General features: G+C 44.2%; 1 protein-coding gene and 1 non-coding gene across 15 annotated transcripts in view; one reads left to right on the forward strand and one right to left on the reverse strand.

Annotated features, from left to right (window-relative positions):
• Chek2 (checkpoint kinase 2) overlaps positions 1–22,987 on the reverse strand; it is a 34,365-nt gene that overhangs the window by 9,484 nt on the left and 1,894 nt on the right. For 12 of the 14 annotated variants that reach the window (XR_012443504.1, XR_012443506.1, XR_012443505.1 and 9 more), the window contains exons 2-8: positions 20,942–21,338; positions 14,434–14,558; positions 14,168–14,315; positions 13,301–13,391; positions 8,611–8,719; positions 5,628–5,681; positions 1,309–1,370 (exon numbers count right to left, since the gene is read on the reverse strand). Coding sequence is in view for 8 of the 14 variants with exons in the window: in XM_074060909.1 (XP_073917010.1) it covers positions 1,309–1,370; positions 5,628–5,681; positions 8,611–8,719; positions 13,301–13,391; positions 14,168–14,315; positions 14,434–14,558; positions 20,942–21,332 (980 nt within the window). In the remaining 6 variants the exon portion in view is untranslated. Of the gene's footprint in view, positions 1–1,308; positions 1,371–5,627; positions 5,682–8,610; positions 8,720–13,300; positions 13,392–14,167; positions 14,316–14,433; positions 14,559–20,941; positions 21,339–22,987 lie in introns of those variants that run through there. The other 2 variants (XM_074060904.1, XM_074060911.1) reach the window with 2 other exon arrangements.
• Trnat-agu (transfer RNA threonine (anticodon AGU)) lies at positions 7,099–7,174 on the forward strand. The gene has a single exon. It is a non-coding gene; the product is annotated as a tRNA-Thr (tRNA).

Consider the following 22,987-nt stretch of genomic DNA (forward strand, 5'->3'; position numbering starts at 1 on the left):
AAAAAGAGGTGGGGCGGGGAGGTAGAGAACACTACTGCCTAGCAGGACAGGTAGGGTAAACATTAACAGAAACCAGCGCTGGCAAAGCCAGTGGCACAGTACAGATGCTCAGCAAAGCTATTCAATCCTTTTGTCAATCAAATACAGCAACTCACAGTAAGGTTATTATGGAGGCTACAGGAGCCAATGCAGGGAAAATGCTTACCATGGTACTTGGCTCCTGGTAAGTGCTCAGTAAGTATCAGCCGGTTTTCTATTATGTTACTAAACTTTGTTAACCAGATTCGATCAGGTAACAATCTTCCCTTTGGTAGACATTCCCTAAAGCAACATGGGGACACCGGTCTCTCCAGGTGTCTCTCAGGACTGCTGTTTATTATGTCATCTCAGTGGTCACTCTGCATTGCCACCATTCACCAGCTGGGAACAAAGCATTCTCTGCCTGTCACAACAGCAGCTCGCAGATGTACTCAGGAATAGACAGGAGACCGGCCTCTTCTAGGACTGAGGCAGGAAATGATTTTGGCTATGTCAGATGAGACAGGACGTTATGGTCACTGAAGTGAAGGAGCAAGACACTGAGATATTCGGGTACCACCAGGTAACCAGGTCCCATGATCCCAAGCAGCCAATGTTGCTGGGCACCATGGCTCACACCTGTAATCCCAGCTACTTGGCAGGCTGAGATCAGGAGGCTCAAGGTTCGAAGCCAGCCTGGGCAAATAAGTTTGCGAGACCCTATTTCAAAAAACCCATCACAAAAAAAGGATTGGTAGAGTGGCTCAAGTGGTAGAATGCCTGTCTAGCAAGCCTGAAGCCATGAGTTGAAACCCCAGTGTCACCATATATACTCATAGATGTTGAGTCACCACATGTGCCAGTGGTTTGTCTGCAGGGGCTTTCCATCCCAAATAGTGTTTCACCCTGACAAGGTTCTGCATGTGTGGCAATCGTCATTATTATCCACATTTAACACTAAGAAAATGAGACTCAGAGAGGAGAAATAAACTTCCCCCTGGCTGGCCAGCCAATCACCTGTAGACTAAATTTCTAACCCAGGCTTCAGAACAGGGCCTGGAATGCCACACAACCCCGGCTTTGGAAACACCGGCGGACTCTCACAATTGATATTAACACCCCCATACACACACACACACACACACACACACACACACACATCTTGTGGGTCCAACCACTGCGCACAGACACACTGAGGGCCCTGCGTGAGAAAAGCAAGCCTGTGTTCAATTCTTTGCAGGCTTATAAGCACTTCAATAGAAAGAGAAATTCAAAATGTCTACTACTTACAACTCCAAAACAATGTAATAATCTTCTGCATCAAAAAAGTTTTTAATCTTGATGATACATGGCTAAAATGGAGAAGAAAGGGAAAATAGTGAGAAACTTCCGAAAACAAAAACACAAAAAAAAAAAAAAAAAAAAAAAAAAGAGAGAAACCACAAAAACCACAGCATTTAAGATATCTTCCCAGACGATCAGAAAGGCAAAGCCGGCACTTGGCTCCGTCTCTGGAAGCTTTGAAGCTGAGGTGAGAGACTAGTCCATCCTCTCTTTAGGAGGAAGTGATACCTAGGAATGAAAGCTGGCTGTATGTAGCATAGGCTGGCTTCGAGCTTTCGATCCTCCTGCCTCTGCCTCCAGGGTGCTGGGATTATAGGAGTGCAGCACCATGCCCGATTTTCTTTCTTAAATTAGATGGCGAGTTCAAAGATGTTCCTCCTTTCACTGTCTTGCCTTAGAAATTACATTTATCTCGTATTGTTTTGCATGTGTCAGATATCATATAACGTTTTAATATTTAAAGGAAGAGAAGAGGATACAAAGAAGGGAAAGAAAGAAGTGAAGAAAGGAAGGCAAGAAGAAACAAATCCTTTGGCCCCTTGCTTCCAGTAGGGATCACCAGACCGTTACGACTTAGTCTCACCCTGTTCCCCACCCACCTCCCCAGCATCATCTCCTGCTCCTGGTCCCATGCACCTTTCTCTCCAGACCATAAGATTCACGGCCCGCCTCAGGCTGTTCCCTGTTCTCCTTTCGGTGCTCACCACTGCTCACACACCACTCCTGCCTACCATCCAGCCGCTGGCACACTTGGCCTCAGGTGGACCGTCCCCTCAAAGCACAGTCACACACCAGGCATGGTCCTACCCCACCTTCACTAGCTATCTCCCACCAGGCTGTGGGCTCTAGAAGGACAAAGAAAGGAAACTAACACCCACCATGGGTCTTCCTTCACCAGATGGCACAGGAATGGAGCCAAGTCCTAGTTATCTTCTAGACCCAACATCCAGCTCAGCAGCTGGCACAACAGAGACATCATACCAACCTCAAAACCCAGCCACTGAGTGCAGACCAGCCAGGTTTCAGCCTGGGAAACATAAGACCTGGAGGGCTGAGCTGAGAGCAAACCAGCCCCACCACTCCTCATCTGGGATCCCAGTACACTACAAACAACTGCTATTGTCTCAATAACAAGAACTCTGAAGACTCATTATCAAATTATAGAAGGAGGAACAGACAGGAAAGAAGGGTTGGGCGCAGTGGCTCACACCTGTCATCCTAGCACTTGGGAGGTACAGATCAAGAGGATCACAGTTTGAAGCCAGCCAGGGGAAAAAGTTGGTGAGACCCCATCTCAACCAATTAAAAAAAAAGCTGGGCATGACAGCACATGTCTGTCATCCCAGCTACAAAGAAAGTAGAAATAGGACAGGCCTGGCCCACCATAAATGTGAGACCCAACTCAAAACAGTAACTAAAGCAAAACAGGCTGCGAGTTGAGCTCAAGAGACAGAGCACCTGCCTAGCAATGCAAGGCCCTCAGTTCAAACCCCAGTGCTATCAAAAAAAAAAAACAAAGCAAAGAAGGGCTAAAATCTTTACCCACCATAACAGGAAAGCAACAGGCTATTTGAAATGAAGAAACCATTTACGTACATTATGATAAAACCTGGAGGTAAATTCTGGTAACAACAGCTAAGAGTTTTAAAATGTTAACAGAAAGGAGGATGGGGGGGTGTGCAATAAAAGTAGTGACAGTATTTAAATTTTTTTTTTCAAGACAGGATTTGGCTATGGAGTCCACAGGCTTGCCCTGAATTTGAGATCCTCCTGCCTCAGCTTCCCAAGTGCTTGGATTACAGGCATGCATAGCCATACCTGGCTAGTGTTTGACTCGAGATTATAAAAACGTGATGTCTGGATAAAATTATCTTTTAAGGAGAAGGAGAAGAAAAGGCACACACGGGAAAGGAAGAGGAGACGAAACGGGGAAGTGGGCACTGCCGGACTCCACCTGGCTTCGTAACAGGCAAGTGTCCATCCGGGAATTAGTGCAGCCAGGAGTTGATTAAGCATGGAGAGGTCCCCAACAATCAGACCCATGAACTGTGTATTGTAGTCTCCCCCATCGTCAGGGTCACTTGAGGGCTGTCACAGATGAAAGTCTGCCAGGAACCAGACGGTCCACTGTGTCACCGGGCAGAGTCCCAGGAGCACAGACCACTATGCTGCCCTAGTCACCTTCTCTGTGCTCCCCAAACCACTGAAATCTCACACTGACCCTTGTGAGTGACCCTGTCTCCACGTACAGGTGAGGAGGAGACAGGGAAAAGTAAAACAACCTTCTCAGAGCAAGGAGGTGACAGACAGGGGACGGGAGCCGGCATCTGTCTCCACACTGAGAGAGAAGACAGCCTGACCCAGTAGTGTCTGACACTTGACCAAATCAGTGTCCGACTGCAAAGGCCAGGTACGCAGCCCACTAGAACCTGTGCACAGTCCCCAAAGGTCAAAACGCACTCAGGAATGAATTCACAAGGATTCCACAGGCCCTTGGCACACGCCAGGAAACTTGCCCACAGACTTGCTTTAGGGTTCTAAATTGTTTCTTCTGACACTGGGTACGGGACGTGTGTACATGCTGTGTTTGGGGACCTGAACATCAGAGAAAAGTCTCTGGAGGAGACTTACTGCTTAGATTTGGAGGGGAAGGGAAGGAGTTGTTTTGTTTTGGTTTTGTGTTGTGTTTGCTTTTTCCAGATTTGAAGAATATGCCCTTCAGAGACCCCTCCCCCCCTCAAAAAAAAGAAGAAAATGAATGAACAGATAGACAGACAGACAGACTCCCAGTAGCTGGGCACTGGTGGCTCACGCCTATAATCCTAGCTACTCAGGAGGCTGAGATCAGGAGGATCAAGGTTCCAGGCCAGCCTGGACAAAAATGGTTGGGAGACCCCATCTCAAAGGAAAGGCTGATGCCAGACTCCAGCAGCTCACACCTGTAATCCTAGCGACTCAGGAAGCAAAGATGAGGAGGATTGCAGTTGGAAGCCAGCCCGGACAAATAGTTTGAGAGACCCTATCTTGAAAAACCCAATACAAAACGGATGGCGAAGTGGCTCAAGTGGTAGAGCACCTGCCTAGCAAGTGTGAGGCCCTGAGTTCAAATCCCAGTACTTTAAAAAAAAAAAAAAAAAAAAAAACCTGGACCTAGCAAATTCAGGAAGAAAAAGAAATTGGAAGAAAACCAAGCAGTGAGGCCAGCCGCTTGGCCTCCCATGGGGTGGCGAGTTCACTGAGTCCGGAAGGAGCCTATTGAAGGACTGTGTGAAAGGCAGTAAATTTGTTCTTAGTTTCACCTTGTTCTTAGCGGAATTAGGAAGGGGGTGTGAGTGAAACTAGACAGAAGAAATTCTTTTGTTGTTTGGAGATTAGAAATCACAATAACAAAATCATTAGTTGGCAGGAAGATTTGGATCAAAGTTTAACTCCAAGGTCAACCCAGCTTACGATTACATGAGTACTCATTAATAAAGAAACCGAGAGAACCAACACAAAGAAAGATAGGATCAGTCCCACACTCTAACCTTTTCTTCTCACCTTTTCAGAGCAAGAAACAACTTCCATAGAGACAAAAATCAACATTGCACAGAAAAGATAAGAATTACTTACAGCCAGGTGAGGTGGCTCACGCCTGTAATCCTAGCAACTCAGGAGGCCGAGATCAGGAGGATCGAGATTTGAAACCAGCCCGGGCAAGTAGTTCTCAAAACCCTATCTCAAAAAACCCTTCACAAAAAAGGGCTGATGGAGTGGCTCAAGTGGTAGAGCACCTGCCTAACAAGCATGAGGTCCTGAGTTCAAACCCCAGTGCCACCAAAAAAATAAATAAATAAAAAATAACTACCAATACCTAAGGAGGCCATTTAATCATACATAAAGTTGGAATGCTGTCTTAATTATTCAATACCCTTGGATTTCTCTGGATTACTCCAAATAAGAACTTGAAGGTATTAAAAGCGCAGGTATAATTAAATTTACTAAAGTTACCATTGTTGTTATAAAAATGATCTACTGATCAAATCTCTAGGAGACAGGATTTCTGGTGTCAAGAACTAACTCGGTAATTATCTAATCACAGATTCATAAACCTTCACACAGTTTGGTCCTCTTCAATTTCAAGCTAAGTGACATCAATGAGCAGAACACGGACACACAGGTGCAAATTAGGGAAGGCACACTGGTACCAGTTGCACTGTACTAAAACTGAAATGCCTTACCGTCTGCACATCTTTTCAAGGTAGCCGTTGGCTAGCCATACTCACGTGATTTAGTTTTTTCAAAATCTCTATTTCAGTTTGAACATTGAGAGCCGGATCCTATGAGAAATAAAATACCATTGGAGCTTATAAATATTACCAACAATAATAGCCAGTATTTTGGGGGGGAGGTACTGGGGTTTGAACTTGGGGCTTGGTGCGTAGTAGGCAGGCGCTCGAAAGTTTGAGCCACTCCGCCCGCCCCCTTGCCACTATTTTTTAAATGTTTAGTTGAACATTTGAGTAAAGGCTACCTGCACACCAAACCAGGCTCCACTCACACAAGGAAACCAAGACTCTGAGCTGGGGACGAGGCTCAAGTGGTACACCACCTGCCTAGCAAGCAAGCAGGAGACCCTGAGTTCGAGCCCCAGTACTGGGAAGAAAAAGAAAGAAATCAAAACCCAGATATCAATGAATTAAATAAGTCACCTAAAATTCCTCTGCAAGGTGCTGGGCAAATTGCAAGTGTTCAATGACTAGCCAGACGCTGTTGTCAGTTCTTTTGAGAGAGTCACCTCACATGAGCCTCCTGATTCCCAAATGAACTGGATTCTCTCCCATCATTCTCCTTTTACAAAAGCTGCCACTGAGGCCCAGATCCACAGCCAAAAGCCAGCGCGTTTCCCCTACAACAGAGCTCACTTGCAAGCTCCAGTTGGGAGTTATGGCATTATTTACATTCAGAAGAGTGACAAAAACGAATGCAAACCATGGCCAAGAAGGTGCTTAATTAAACTACATGAAGAAAGCACTGAATTCAGTGCAGACACTGAATCCAATGGCAACTGCAGGCTACCATGGGCAGCTAGACTCAGGATCCCAAAGTTGTCCTCTCTTACAGTTGCAAAAGGATAACTGGGATCACTCAGCTGCCTGGGCTACACCCTCCCCGAGCAAAGAGGATACAGGATTACATATTTATATAAAATGGCCTTCAGCGAAGACACCCCAGATGGTGAATTTTGAAGGCCTGGCCCTTCCTACCGGCTGTTACACTCATTACAGCATCAGTGCGTGTGTGCTCTGATAAAAAGAGGGTCGTAAAACACCCGCCTCGATTCTCAGAGTGAAACTGAGAAGGAAAATGTTACTAGAAGTTTTTAACAATCTGGTAGGTATTTTCTTATTTTCTTCTCCCCAGCATGGGAAGCAAATCCAGAATCACAGGGGAAAAAGATCTGCGGCCAAGCCAACACGGAAAGGAAATTCCTCTGGCCATGTGAGAATGGAATTGTCTAGGGGAAAAAAATAAATAAATAAATCTTAAAGAATTTTAAAGTATAATAGCCAGAAACAGCTGGCGGCAAAGGAAAATGTGGTTAGGGGCTGTGTCTGACGTGACTTTGCTGGGTCACGTGTGCATACACCAATATGTTTTGTCACATCGCTCATATAAAAAAATGTGGATTAAGAAAATGTAATGAAAGAAGAACCACTATAGAGAAATTATTTAAATTTTAAAACCCTGAAGGCTGGGAATGTAGCTCAATGGTAGAGCACTTGCCTAGTATGCATGAGTCAGACCCTGGGTTTGACCCCCAGCATCACCACCACCCCCAAAAAAATTTTATTTTATTTAAAATTCTGTAAGTAATCCATACAGTAAGATATTCATTGACGCAGCAACCAGAAGAGCCAAGACTAGCTGGCCACGGTGGCTCACATCTGTAATGCCAGCTATTCAGGAGGCAGAGATCAGGAGGACTGAGGTTCAAAGCCATCCAGGCAAATAGTTTGTGAGACCAGATCTCACAAAACCCATCACAAAAAAGGGCTAGTGGAGTGGCTCCAGGTGTAGGCCCTGAGTTCAAACCTTAGTACAACAACAACAAAAGAAAGTCAAGACTTGAGAAGTACTTAAATAACAACCAGAGAAACAGTGAGCATTCGATGATAAAGTTGGTGCCACCCTCTCTTTGTGGATGACTGTGACAGCTTCTACAAAGCATCCAGGCTCTTCCAGACCATTTGTACAGAGTTCAACTCAGACCCTCCCAACTGAAGTCACACCAGGCAAAGTACAGTCAGTGCTGCCTTATTTACCGACTGGCTCTTCGGACCTCCCCAGTGCTCTCCAGGGCACACAGGGAAGAGGTTCAGGAGGGTGGGGACAGGCACATTGTTACTCTTCTTTGCCATTGTGGTTGTCATGGTTGGAAACATGCAATAAGAAAGATACTCATCAATTTGTAGAATGAGTCAAAATGATACATTATTGTGAGAGTGCTAGGGATTACACATTGACAGGATTGCTTCAAAAAATATAATAAAATGTGCTGACTAGCTGGAGGAGTGGCTCCAGTGGTAGGGCGCCTGCCTAGCAAGTGCCAGGCCCTGAGTTCAAACTCCAGTACTGCAAAAAAAAAAAAAAAAAAAAAAAAGAAAGAAAAAGTTCAAAAGAGAGTGTATACTTAGGACAGATTTAAATCTAGCTTTTATAAGATTTTTCACTTTTACTTTCCATTAGAACTCTGTAACTCTTAAATTTGCTTTGTCAGGACAACCCAGGAATTTCGATAAAGTTGATTAAAGACTCAATCAACACACAGGATGTGTCAGGAAAAGTTTACGCCATCGTGCATATATGGGCAAGCAGGATTCAAACTCTACCTACAGGATGACTTCAAGCACCTAAAAACACAAATCTGTCTGAACCCAGACTAGAAAGAAAACTGAAAACAGCTGTGGGGTTACAGTGTGGGATTATGTCTGGATTTTTTTTTCCCCTCTAATTTCTTTTCAAAATTATTGTAAAACAATCCTATAACTTTGAATTGGAAAAAAGAAAAATCCGTATTGCTGTGTACGTTATTGTATACAACTAAGTACTCCTGGAAACAAATTATCAGTAAGGCAGTGTTCCTAGCTTAATGAAAAGTCACTTAAAATGTTTTCAGCGTTTTTTGGTAATCTTGACGGTGACATGACTTGGGGAAGGTGTGAAGCCATGCAGAAGGGGGCTGTCAGCCACAAATGCAGTACTTACAACCTCTCTGGAACAGTTAATAGCAAACTTCCTTTTGCTGATAATCTTTACGGCTACCTTCTTGCACGTTTTCCGTTCGAAAGCCAACTTCACCTCTCCGCAAGCGCCACTAGAGGGAACAACACAGGGACACTCAGGGGGTTAAAAATCATGAGACCAGGCTCACCCGAGTCTGCCTTAACCCTAAGAAGCATAGAAGAGTCCATATAACAAATCTGCCAGTGGTGAGCCTTTGAAACAACACTGAGTCCAAATTCCACTCGTGAGCTGGGTGACACAGACTTCAGTATTTTTTTTTTTCCAGTGGTACTGGGGTTTGAACTCAGGGCCTCATGCTTGCTAGGCAGGCGTTCTACAGCTTAAGCCACTCCACCAATCCTGTTATGTGTTAGGTAGCTTTGAGATGGTTGGCTTTGAACTGTGATCCTCCTGATTTCTGCCTTCAGAGTAGCTGGGATTACAGGTGTGAGCCACGGGCGCCCCACTCAGACATCAGTCTTATTACAGCCCCAGACTGTGAGATTCTGAGAAAGAGGCTAAGCAAAATGAGAGTGAAATTACTTAACCAAGAAGAGAGAAAAACATCAACGCAGGACAATGTTCCCCAGCCAAAAACGAGTACCCCAAAACAAGCAACAGAAAACAGAATCTGCAAGTCAATTCTTTTCAGTGATATTTTTCTGTCTTTATTCTCTGTCTTCAAACAAAGTCATAAGCAGTTTGGTATTATGAATTGCACTGCAAAGGTACTACACAATTAACCTGCTTATGGCAACCTCTCATAAACATTTTCAGTTAGCCAGACACCAGTGACTCACGCCTGTAATCCCAGCTACTTGGGAGGCTGACATCTGGAGGATTAAAGTTTGAGCCCAGCCCGGAAAAATAGTTCATGAGACCCCATCTCCAAAATAACCAGCACAAAATGTACTGGAGGTGTGGCTCAAACAGTAGAGCACCTGCTTTGCAAGCATGAGGTCACATTCAAAAAAAAATTTTAATTAACTAAGATACTACTGATGGGGAGAAAGGCTATCTAGGTTACTCAGCACACACTTAATCCTACAGAGGTTCTGTCCTGCAAAGCTTGGGTCAGGTCAAGGCGATGGCTTCTGAGTCACCATCACCCACTGGCTGCCTGAAGGGGACCATGGCAACTATGGCCAATTTTGAGGGTGTGAGGTGAGAGGTTTACAAGCCATCTTTTTTCACTGTGTTAAATACACTATATGAAGTCCATCACTATAACTCAAGTGTACAATTCAGTACCATTCCAGACATCCAGTGTTCTGCAAACCCGCCATCTAGTTCCAGAATATTTTCATCACCCAAGTGGAAGCTTTCAGCAACGAAGCAAACACCTGCCATTCTACCCTGCCCCCGTCCCCACCCCTGGCAACCTTCTGATCTGCCCACTCTGCGCATTTCGCATCATCGAAATCAGGTCGTACGTGGCCTTTTTTTCAGGTTTCTTTCACTTTAGCATGTTTTAAGTTGACCCACACTGTGACACATCTCAACATTTCATTCTTTTGTTTGTTTAACACTGCATCTTGCTATGTTGCCCAGGCTGGTCTCAAGTGATCTTGTGGACTCAAGTCATCCTCCAGCCTCAGCCTTCCCAGTAGCTGGGACTACAGGTATGCACCACAGCGCCTGGCTACTTCATTCCTTTTTATAACTGAGTAATATTCCATTATCTGAAAAGAGCACATTTCATTTATCCATCCACTATCAGGGGAGGAGAGGAATCTTTTCATGTAGCACAGGAGGGCCTCAAATTCACGATCCTCCTGCCTCAGCCTCCTGAGTGCTGGGATTACAAGTGTGTACCACCATGCCTGGCTTCCATTCATCTTTTGAGGGACACTAATTTGGGTTGTTTCCACCAGGCGGCACTGGGGTTTGAACTCAGGGCCTCACGTTTGCTAGAGAGGAGCTCTACTGCTTGAGACAAGCCACCAGCCCCGGCTTCCATCTTCCTGTGAGTGATTTCTTAGATATGGCACCAAAAGCAACCAGAGGAAAAGAGGAACAGACCTCATGATGGTGAATGGAGCTCTTGTGAACATTCACGCACGTTTTGATTTGGACATCTGTTTCCAATTTGGGGGCCTCTCTGTACCTACAAGGAAAAGTGCCAGCCGTATGGCTGCTCGGGCTAACTTCTGGAGACTGGACTGCTTCCCCAGAGGTGGTGCCATTCCACATCCCCACCAGCTCCCACCACGCCTGTTGCCTCTGTTTACCCATCACAGTCATAGGAGGTCAAGGCGAGAGGGGTGGAGAGGATTGCAGTATGGCTTTTGTTTCTGTGTTGCTGTTTTGTCTTCAACGTGACTTCCTTTGCATTTCCTGAATGACTGGTGTGCTGAGCACCATTTCTCACGCTCGGGGTTATTTGCACATCTTCTTTGGAACTCTTTGCATGTTTTTTGTTCCAAATCACTTTCTTCGTAGCATTACATGAGTTGTGTGACTCTCATGTGTTTTGATCAAAGTCACCCTCAATTATGTTGCCTTAAGCCTCTTACTCCCTTTGCAAACAGTACTTAGGGCATTTTCTTTTTTGGTCGTGGTGGTAGTGAGGTTTGAACTCAGGGCCTCATGCTTGCTAAGCAGGTGCTCCACCGCTCGAGCCACTCAACCAGCCCTGCTATTTTCGTGTGTGTGTGTGTGTGTGTGTGTGTGTGTCTGTGTGTCTGTGTGTGAGAGAGAAAGAGAGATCCACTTTGGTCATGTTCACCCTCCAGTACCCTCTCCTTCCCCTTCCTTCTCCTGCCAACTGCCCACCCCCTTCCCCGAGCCAGTTCCTTTCTTATGGCACGTTCCACTTTTATTACTGTCATTTTAGGTCTAGGCTCCACATCTGAGCAAAACAACGCAATGCTTGGCTTTTTGAGCTTGGTTTCTGATGATTTCCCCTTCTATCCATTTTCCTGCAAGTGGCATCGTTTCGTTCTTTTTTGGTGGCAGAGGGGTTTGAACTCACGCTTGCTAAGCAGCCACTCTACCACCTGAGCCACTCCGCCAGCCCTTCATTCTTCTTTCCAGCTGAACAATACTTGCTGTGTACACAGACCTCATTTTCTTTATCCACTCATCAGCTGTTGTCACCCGGGCTGAGTCCATGGCATGGTCCTGGAGAACACCTGTGACGAGCACAGGTATGCAGGGGTCTCATGCATTGTGCACTCCTCAGAGCCCATTGTTTCCTTTTGCTGTTGACTTCTGAGAGCAACTCATCAGATCCAGCCACCTTGTAAGCGAGCCAGATGGCAAGGGGATTTCCAGTAACATAGAATGATGTCTCTCCTCTTGCTGATCTTTCTTTAGTAATCATTTTCCACAAAGATACTGACGGTGGAGCAAACTTATTTAACAAGTTGGTAATAAATTAAAAGTTTCCGATTTTAAGGTATTTCTTCCTTGTTCCTTCTTCTTTCCCTCCCTCTCTCCCTTTTTCTTTAATTCTGAGGCTTGTTATGTAGCCCAGGCAGGTCTGAAGTCCTGGAATTGATGGAGTGCACCACCAGGCCCAGCTCAATTTTAACATCGAATACAGAAAATACCAGTAGGTTTTAGCTCTTTGGGCCCTCAAGTCAAGTTTTAATTCTTGTTCATTTGTCTTGCATTGCTGAGGATGAAACCGAGGGCCAAGGGCTTGGTGGGCCAGCACTCTGTCACTATGTGACTTCCTCAGCCCTGTCCTCAGTAATTTTTTAGAGTGACAGGGGTCCTGTACTACACATTTTGAGACCACTGTCATAGCTTCTATTCAATGCTCTGCTGTATTTCATGTCCCAAGAGGGCACAAATCCTAAACAGTGCAAAGATACCCTTCTGGCCACTGTGACAGAATTCCAGTAACAAAAGCTGGAAAGATTTATTTTGGCTCAAGGTTTCAGAGGTGTCAGTCTATCACAGTGGACAGAGCATGGTAGAGTTCACACCATGGTGGCCTGGAAGCAGAGAAGATCTACAGAAAGAAGCCTGGGCAACATAAAGCTCCCCAGGACACCTGGTGACCTGCTTCCTCAACTAGGCCCTGCCTTCTACCTCACCACCTCCTCTCCCAACGCCTCAGACTCCACTCCACCACCCTGATCAGTCACTTCCCAACAGCCTCTCAGCCTCAATACAGGAGCCTGAGGGGGACATTTCATATTCAAACCAGAGCATGCGACCACAGTGTGTCTTCAGAAGCCGGTGAAATGTTCAGAAACTGATGGTGGTGATGCTTTCAAATAAATCACGAAATTGCACTTTTTCCTTTTTCTTCCTTTTTTTAATGCTGAGGGTTGAATTTAGGGTCTTACACTAAATTACACACTTAATTTAAAAGAGTGAATTAAGCTAGGAATATAGCACAGAGACCTGGATTTGAACCACGGCATCTCACTCACACACACACACACACACACACACAAAGTATCCCTGCGCATGAAGCACAGCTCAGGAAAAGCTGCTTTCCCTAAGTCATCATCAGTAAAATTTATAACACAAGTTTATTTCAATTGATCATTGCCAAAAAATCAATAATACATCTATCAGGAATAGTTGTCCTACAACTCTGTCAGGAATGGATAACGAGTTATAAAACCAGGTACAAAATATTAACCAAAGACAAATGTGTAAGAAAAAAAAACCCGAAGTGCAATCTGTTCTGTAAGGAAAAACAGGAATTTACCTTCCAAGGGTTTTGGACATGATGTACTCGTCTCGTAATTCCTTAGGATAAACTGATTGGTCATCTACAGTCAGGTCAAAAAATACAAAAACTAGGAAAAAAGGCAGAAACAGGCTTGTTAATTCATACAATTAGAAAACTGGTTCTGAAATGTAGCTGTCACGGGGAATATAAGACAATTGTTTTAATTACATTTAACATGCAACCCTGGAGGAATCAGTGAACTAAGCCAACCCTGTCATGAAAGCCATGAGAAAGACAGCCGATTTCATCCCTCAGTGGAAATACACAGCCTCGCTCTCACAACAGTGTAGAAAACCTTTAACCCATCTGCTGTTCACACTCACTGACCTCAGATCGTTACCAAATAACACTATCTCAAAATACCCGTGCAAGTTAACACTGGCCTAGAACCAAAAAGCAATTGGTCTTCGTCTACAAGAAATGTTCTAGGCAAATAAACATCCCAATACAAATTCAACCACAATCCAGGCGCCAGCAGCTCACATCTGTAATCCCAGCTACTTGGGAGGCTGAGATCAGGAGGATCCCAGTTTGAGGCCAGCCTAGGCAAATTAGATCTCAAGACCCCCATCTCCAAATCAACCAGACCCAAATGGACTGGAGGTGTGGCTCAAGCGGCAGAGCACCTGATTTACAAGTGTGAAGCCCTGAGTTCAAATCCTAGTTCCACCAAAAAAGAAAAAAAAATTAACTAAGACACCAGAGTTCAATCTTGATGCTAATGTACTTAATTTTACTTATTTTAGGCATATTCTAGAAGGCCACAGAACAATTTTCCTTTTACTCAAGAAGTAATAAAAACAAATCAGCAATAAAAAAATTGCCATAAGACCGTAATCTTACCCTTATTTCTAGACAGTGAAAGTGCAATTTCAGAATTGTTACTCAAAGGACGGCGTTTTCCCTTCCCCACCAGCTCTGCATTTACAAAGGTTCCATTCCCGCTGTGGTCTTCTATGCATGCAATGTAGGAGTTTTTGGGACCCATTTCCTAAAACAGGGAACACGTTATTTCAAAGTTTAACAGCAGAGATTTACAGTGGGAAGACATCCAAGAGTAGTGACTAGAGATCACCAGGTCGCCCAGCACATGGACGTTTGTCACCTACCCTGAAAATCCGGAAGTGTTTCTTGCTGTATGTCCGGTATTTATCTGTTCTTTTCAGCAGGGGTTCATCAAAGCAATAGTCACAGCTTTTGTCCCTCCCAAACCAGTAGCTGTCATTAACGCAGTCTGGAATACAAGGCATATACCGGAGGGCTGGTAAATTTCAGGTATCAAACACATTTCAAAACCAGGCACCAGTGGCTCACGCCTGTAATCCCAGCTATTCAGGAGGCAGAGATCAGGAGGATCTCAGTTCAAAGCCAACCCAGGCAAATAGTTCTGCAAGACCCTATCTTGAAAAAACTCATCACGAAAAAGGGCTGGTGGAGTGGCTGAAGGTGTAGGCTCTGAGTTCAAACACCAGTACCACAAAAAAAAAAAAAAAAAGTTTCAAAATTATTCCTCAAATCTACTTATGGGAAAAGGGCCTAAAAAGACAATCAAATTATAGATTTGATTTATCAAGAAGATTTGTAAGCGTGAAACATGGGAGAGCAGGTGTGCAGTATAGCTCTGTGACAGAGAGCACACTTAGCATGCTCGAGGCCCTGGGATCAACCCTCAGCAACAGCAACAAAATGCGGGTGAAAAACAAAGTTTGACAGCCACAGGTTTAATCAGTGATAGTTTATACAAAACCACGAAATAACAAGCAGCCATTAAAAGTCTCAATTTTCAATGACTAGGAAGAAGAATGTCCTGGTGGGTACCTTCCTAAGACTTCCTGTCTTACTTAAAACCTAAGCATGGCCTGCTGGCTGCTCAAGGTCAAGCCCTCCCCTTGGACCTCTCTCCCCTTGCTCCTTATACCCAGCCCCCCTGGCCTGCTTCACTGCCCAAATATGACAGATGCATGGGGTCTTTTGGCCTTTCTACCTCCTTCCCCCAACTTTCTCGTCCCTTTGTGTGTGACTCAAATATCTCCCATTCAGCTTTCCACATAAGCAGAGCCTTACCTCACCTTCCACCTGTCACCATAATCAATCCTGCTCTGTGGCCATCCTAGGTAGGGGCCATAAATGAGCCCTGAGTTCAAACTCTGGTACTGCCAAAAAACGAGTACAGTGACAGGCCAGTGCCTGTGGCAGCCAGGTAAAGACACACTTGGGAAAATATTCCCAAATAATACCACAAAGGACTAACTTCCCTAATAAAGATAAAGTCTGTACAAATCAAAAGTATCAAAGGCAAACCAGTAAAATGTGGCAAAGCATATAAAAACACAGTTTATAGACAGAAATACAAATAACTCAAACATATGAAAAAAGTCTACGCTAACCCAATGCAAAGTTGGTTTTTTTTGCAGCACTGGGGTTTAAACTCAGGGTCTACACCTTGAGCCACTCCACCAGTCTTTTTTTGTAAAGGGTTTTTTCAAGATGGGGTCTCACAAACTATTTGCCTAGGGCTGGTTTCCAACAGCAGTCCTCCTGATCTCTGCCTCCTGAGTAGCTGGGATTACAGGCGTGAACCACACCACCCAGCTTACAATGAATTTTTAAAAACCAGAACCACATTCAGTACCTATGTTTCCTCTACCAGACTGATAAAAAACAGAAAATCCCAGAATACACTGTGTGGGCAAGAGGCCTGGAGAAGCGGGTACACTCCCACACTGTTATGAAACATCACCTACGTAACAAGACAACCATAAAAAAACTGGAAGCAAGGGGTGGGAATGTAAGCCAGTGGCAGGGTGTTTGCCTAGCGTGCTCAAGGCCCTGGGTTTGATTCCTAGCACAAAAAAAGAATTGCAACTCCAGTAGAGGGGTATATGTACTCAAAACAACAGAAAACAGGTCCTCAAAGAAATGACTGCATGTCAGTGTTCATCCAGCACCTAACACGAAAGCCACGAGGCGGGAAAATCCCAAATGTACCTCAGTGGATGAATGCACAAACAAACTGTGGGATTTACACGTTATGGAGTACTATTCAGGCATAAAGATGGATGGAATCCTCACACACACTACAGCCCGGATAAACAGTTGAAGTGTTATACTAAGTGAAAGAAGCCTGACACAAAGGCCACGGTGCTGGATGTTACTTACAGGAAACAGAACAGTTAAACTCATAAAAATGAAATGCCAACTCGGTTCAGTGGTGTGTGTCTCAAGTTCCAGGAGGCTGAAGCAGGAGAGTCATGAATTTGGAGACCCACATGGATGTCGTAGTGAGTTCAAGGCCACCCTGTACTACAAAATGAGACCCTGTCTCAAAAAACAAAATACACAAAGCTACTTACTCATTGACCAGAAATTCCGTTTCTCGTCACTTACTCCTCCAGAACGGAGCAGACCATGAGGGTGTGTGCTCAAGGCCATTTAGACTGCACGATCATTCTCACCGAAAATTACAGGACAACTTCAGTGTCCAGGGGCACAGGGCTAGCTCAGGAAATCTATACAGCTTCAGAAATAGAGAACTGTTCTGGGGTTTGAACTCAGGGCCTACACCTTGAGCCACTCTATCGGCCCTATTTCGTGATGGGTTTTTTCAAGATAGGGTCTCTTGAACCATTTGCCTGGGGCTGGCTTCGAACCTCGATCCTCCTGATCTCTGCCTCCAGAGTAGCTGGGATTACAGGCGTGATCCTGTAATTAGACATCTAATAGAAGGATGTCTAAGATACATTAAGTATAAAAAGCAAATTATGAGCCAGCTGCCAGGTGGCTCACGCCTATAAACCTAGCAACTCAGGAGGCTAGAGATCAGGAGGATTGTGGTTTGAGGCCAGCCCAGGGGAAAAAGTTTGCAAGACCCTATCTCCAAAATAACCAGAGCAAAATGGACTAGAAGTATGGCTCAAGCAAAAGAGCACCTCTCTTGCAAGTTCAAAAGCCCTGAGTTCAAATCACAGTAACCAAAAAAAAAAAAGACCCTTAAGTTCTCCCAAATATTTAAAGAGTCTTCCCAAACTTTTCCAAGAAACACAAGAGGCAACCTTTTCAACTTGAAGCCAGCAGTAAAATCCTGATACCAAAACCAGACAAGACATTCCTAAGAAAACGACATGCTTTAATAATCATCAACAGAACAGAGGTAAACTAAACCCAGCAACCTAGGAAAAGGTCCAGGCATTGCGGTGCATGTCTGTAGTCCAAGCTACTCTGGAGGTTGAGACAGGAAGACCATTGGAGCTCCTGAATGAGGTCAAGATCAGCCTGGACAAGACTCTGGCTCAAAAAACAAACAAAAACTAAAAAGATAATAGTGACCGAGAATCAGTCCAGGAAAGCATGGTTGACTCTGAAAACCAATGAATACACAATAACAACAAAAAACAAGACAAAAATCACAAGATCATCCTTATCGATGCAGGAGTTTTTGACAAATCCATCAGCCCTTAGTAGTAAAAAATACTCCAGAAACTAGGAATGGGAGGAATTTTCTCAACCTGACAAGGCTTATACAACACCCACAGACAGCATCACACTCATTGGTGAGAGACTGAACTCCTCGTGTCAGAAACAAGTCAAGATGTTCACCCTCCCCACTCCGATTCAATGTTCTACGAGAAGACCAACACACAAAAACCACTTGTGTCCTGTATACTAGCAATGAAGAAACCTAAACTGAAATTTAGAAAGCCACTCCATTTACAATAGCATAAAAGTCATAAAACATACAAAATGGTTCAGCAAACGAAATGCAAATCTTGTGCCAGATACTGATGGCTCATGCCTGTAATCCCAGCTACTCAGGAGATCAGGAGGATCACAAGATCCTATATCGAAAAAAACCAACACAAAAATAGACTGGTGGAGCGGCTCAAGTGGTAGAACACCTGCCTAGCAAGTGTGAGGCCCTGAGTTCAAAGCCCAGTGCCACAGAGAGTGAGAAAGGAAGGGAGGGAGGAAGAAGCAAAGGACCTGAAAAAACATTTCTCAAAAAAAAAAATATATCCACAGTGGAAAATAATTTTTAAGGTGGTTCCTTAAAAAATTAAACATAGTCTCCAGCAATTCTACTCCTAGATATACAACAAAAAGTGAAAATGGTGGCTCAAACAGATACTTATATGCAAAAATTCAAAGCAACACTTTTCACAATAGCCAAAGACTGGAAAGCACACCACTGTCCATCAACAAAAGACGGACAGGGCTGGGGTAGCTTGGCGGTAGAGTCCTGGGTTCGAGCCCCAGCACACACACGAAAAGTTCTGATATGCAATACATGTTTTTGTTGTGTTGTGGTTTTTCATCATTCCAAATAGACACTTTGTACCTACTAAGAACTCTCAATTGCCCCAGACTCTCTCCAGCTCTGTCTTGAAATCTCTCATCTACTTTGTGCATCTAAGAATTTACCTATTTTAGAGACTTCCTAAGTGGAAAAACTATTTGTCCCTTTCTGCCTGGCTTTGTTCACATAGCATAATGTTTTCAGGTGTCATCCATGTTGCTTCACGTCAGCTAGGAATGTAGTTCAGTGATACAGTGCATCCTTACATATGCAAGGTCCTGGGTTCAAAGCCCAGTACCACCGAAAAAAAAAGACTGCAAGCTCAGTCTTTAAAAAAAAAAAAAAAAAAAAAGAGCAAAATCAGGACTCATACTTCTGGATTTCAAAACTTAGCTTTCAAAACTTAACCACAATGCCACAGTAATCAGGATATCATGACACTGGCAGGAAGATAGATACATAAACCAATGGAATAGAATCCAGAGGCCAGAAACAAAACCTCACAGTATGGTCACAATTCTTAAGAGTGCCAAGGGGAAAAGAATAGTCTCTTCCAGAAATGTGCTAAGAGAACTGGATATCCGTATGCAAAAGCATAAGCCTAAAAATAAAAATAAAAAAAATAAAGAGACACAGGACTTTGGTGATTCCAAGGTTCTAGCTGTGCCACAGGGAAAGTTAAAAAAAAAAAAAAAAAAGCGTGAGCCTGTACCCCCACCTCACACCGCATATAAAACCAGCTCCAAAGTGGATCAAGAACCCAAGCATAAGAGCCAATGCCACAAACTATTTCAAAGAAAAGTAAAGATGTAAATCAATAAAAATCACAAGGTTTTTTTTTTTAATGTAGTGAGTATTTTATGTGGATCACCCTCTAATGTGTTTTGTCACTTGTAAAAGTGATGTATCCCATGTTGTACTTTCTCATCATCCCTGCTTCCCAATCACTCAAGTACCAAGGTTCTTAGGTACTTGGGTGCTGATCACTTAAGCTAGGTGACTGAGACCAGACTGAGCAAAGATGGAGATCTTGACCAAAAAAAAAAAGTCATAGCCAGGTGCCTTAGCCAGGAGGCTGAGATCAGAGGATTATAGTTCAATTCCAGCCCAGAAAAATAGTTCAAGAGGCCCCAATTTTAAAAAACACAGAGCAAAATGGACTGGAGGTATGGCTCGAGAGGTAGAATTGCACCTGAATTGCAAGTGTAAAGCCCTGATTTCTCACCAAAAAGAAAAGTCATAAAAAAGCAAAAAGTAGCTCCAAATGTTTACTTCCAGATTAAATACTGTTATATTTTGTTTCTCCATTTTTCACTGTTTTTTTGTTTTGTTTTGTTTCATTTGAGACAGGGTCGCTGCCATGCAGCCCAGGCTGGTCTCAACTCAGCCTCCTGAGTGCTGGGATTACAGCACTCACCACCACATACAGCAACCTTTTTTTCTTTTGGCGATTCTGGAGATCGAACTCAGGGCCTCACACATGCGAGGCAAGTGCTCTACCACTGAACCACACTCCTTGCCCCATTGTATTTTCAATTCATTAAAGTAGAACATGAACTAAAACAGAACAGTGAGTGATAAAGTATCAAGTAGCACATTAGACATTCATTTCTTTTTTGTGTTGGTTTGATTTGGTTTTGGTTTTTTGAAACAGGGTTTCGCCATGTAGCCAAGGCTGGCCTTGATCTTGAGATCCTACTCCCTCCACTTTCCAACTGCCGGGATTACAGGCATGTACCACCACACTAGGCTAAAACTAAGTCAAGCAAGTCAGCCAAAAGCATTTCTTTATGTTATTATTTTCTGTATCACTAATGTGGAGTTCAAAAAGATTTTTATGAAGTCATTTTAATGTACGAGGAAAGAAAAATACAAACATATTCTTAGTAAGCTTGGGACCAGTAGGTATCAGAAAGGATCAGCATTTTTGAAGTACAGAGTTGGCTCTTTTGAGACAAAAACAAGTAACCAACAGATAGTCAATAAATATATGTCTTCCCTATTCTGAACAGCTCTGATGCTCAAAGTTGCAAGAAACCACAGCAGGGGCTGAGCGACAAGACTGCAATTAGATGATTTTTACAAGTTTGCATGAAATTGCATTTTTCTCAGGAGGGGTCCCCAGGTCCTCAGATCCTTGCATGGACAGCACAATGCAAATGCCCCTTTAGTATTTTGGAAAGAAGAAAGGAAAGCCATGCACTGCCCACCCTGGCCCATTTGGTTTTATGCTTTATCACCTCCAAACTCCAGCATCATTCCCGGAATGTCCTGAGCTCTCTGCTGCACCAAAGTTCTGTATACGATATAACAGAAGGTCTTACCAAGATTACAGAATCCATCCTGAAGGGCCCATAATCGAGCCCAAGGGGCAGGGACAGGCTCCTCGGGTTCTTGATCCTCGGGAATAGAATAGAGTTCCTGAGTGGACACAGTCTCCAAGGAACTCAGTGTCCCAGAGCTGGAGTGAGAAGACTGGCTGGAGGTGGGCCCGGTGCTGGTGGAGGAGCTGGAGGTGCCTTGGGACTGTGAGCAGGACCCGTGGGACTGGGTGAAGCCGCCTTGGGACTGGGTGAAGCTTCCTTGGGACTGGGTGAAGCCGCCTTGGGACTGGGTGAAGCCGCCTTGGGACTGTGAACAGGTCCCACTCCCATGGGCCTGCGAGGAGCTGCTGCCGTGGGCCTTCTGGCTCTCTAAGTCTGACTCCCGAGACATCACGACCTCAAAAAGTAAGTGCCCAACATTAAAGTGTGTTTTAAGTGACAAGGCTTAAAGTCCAAGAGTGAAGAATGGGGCTGGAGGTGGGGGGGGGGGGTGTCGCACGGTGGTAAACCACCTGCCTAGCAGGTCAGAGCCCTTGGGTTAGAACTCCAAAATCACTAATAAAAGGTAGAATGGACATATTGGCCAGGCACCATGACTCATGCCTGTAATCCTAGCTACTTGGTTAGCAGAGGTCAGGAAAATCATGGTTCAAGGCCAGCCTGGACAAATAGCTCGAGAGACTCCATCTCCAAAATAACTAGAGCAAAATGGACTGGAGGAGTGGCTCAAGCAGTAGAACACTTGCTTTGCAAGTGCAAAGCCCGGAGTTCAAACTCCAGTCCTACTAAAAAGAAAAACAAAAGGGGGAGCATATTATGATGGCCAAACAAAAAAAGAAAAATATACAGCAAGCATGCTCTACAAAAATTAAAATCCAGCTGGTGACTCACGCCTGTAATCCCAGTTACTTGGGAGGCACAGATCCGAAGGATCAAGGTTGGATAAACCCTAGGGGAAAATATATAAAATAAATTATTTAAAGCCTACAAATAAGTAAAAAGTAGTGAAAATGAGTTGGAAGAGCTCAGAAGAGCTCCCATGCATTCCATTTTAAAAGTTAGTTAGGAATAAAACAAACTTATTAACATAATAAACACTACATTTAAAGTTCACATATACTGTCAAAAGGGCAAGAAGAAGAGTCAAGTGGATGGGCTAGAGAAGACAGGTCCCTGGTTCTCCTTTTACCCCAGCCAGTCTCCAGAAGGGCTGCAATCACCTTTGTTTGGTTCAGTCTAGGTTCCACAACTGAGGGACAAGCCTCTTTTTTTTTTTTTTTTTTTAATTTTATTATTCATATGTGCATACAAGGCTTGGGTCATTTCTCCCCCCCTGCCCCCACTCCCTCCCTTACCACCCACTCCGCCCCCTCCCTCTCCCCCCCACCCCCTCAATACCCAGCAGAAACCATTTTGCCCTTATCTCTAATTTTGTTGAAGAGAGAGTATAAGCAATAACAGGAAGGAACAAGGGGTTTTGCTGGTTGAGATAAGGATAGCTATACAGGGCATTGACTCACATTGATTTCCTGTGTGTGGGTGTTACCTTCTAGGTTAATTCTTCTTGATCTAACCTTTTCTCTAGTTCCTGGTCCCCTTTTCCTATTGGCCTCAGTTGCTTTTAAGGTATCTGCTTTAGTTTCTCTGCGTTAAGGGCAACAAATGCGAGCTAATTTTTTAGGTGTCTTACCTATCCTCACCCCTCCCATGTGTGCTCTCGCTTTTATTATGTGCTCAAAGTAGGGACAAGCCTCTTAAAGAGGCAGAACACAAACACGGCTCCTTTGTCATGCTGAGTGACTATGGGGCTCAGCCCTGCAGCATCCTAACTGGCCTTGCAGCTTTGACGAAATCTGAAATCTGAAGGAAGCCAATCTTTAGATTACAGGGGACCACAACAGAGGCTCCCACCCTTGAATGACACCAGAATGGCCAGTAGAGTCAAACTTTCAATGTTGACCTAAACAGATAGTTTTCTTTTCTTTTTGGTAGTACTGGGGTTTGAACTCAGGGTGCACTTGTTAGGCAGATGCTCTACCACTTGAG

This window comes from Castor canadensis, chromosome 18 (genome assembly GCF_047511655.1).
Source record: "Castor canadensis chromosome 18, mCasCan1.hap1v2, whole genome shotgun sequence".
Lineage (NCBI taxonomy): Eukaryota > Metazoa > Chordata > Mammalia > Rodentia > Castoridae > Castor > Castor canadensis.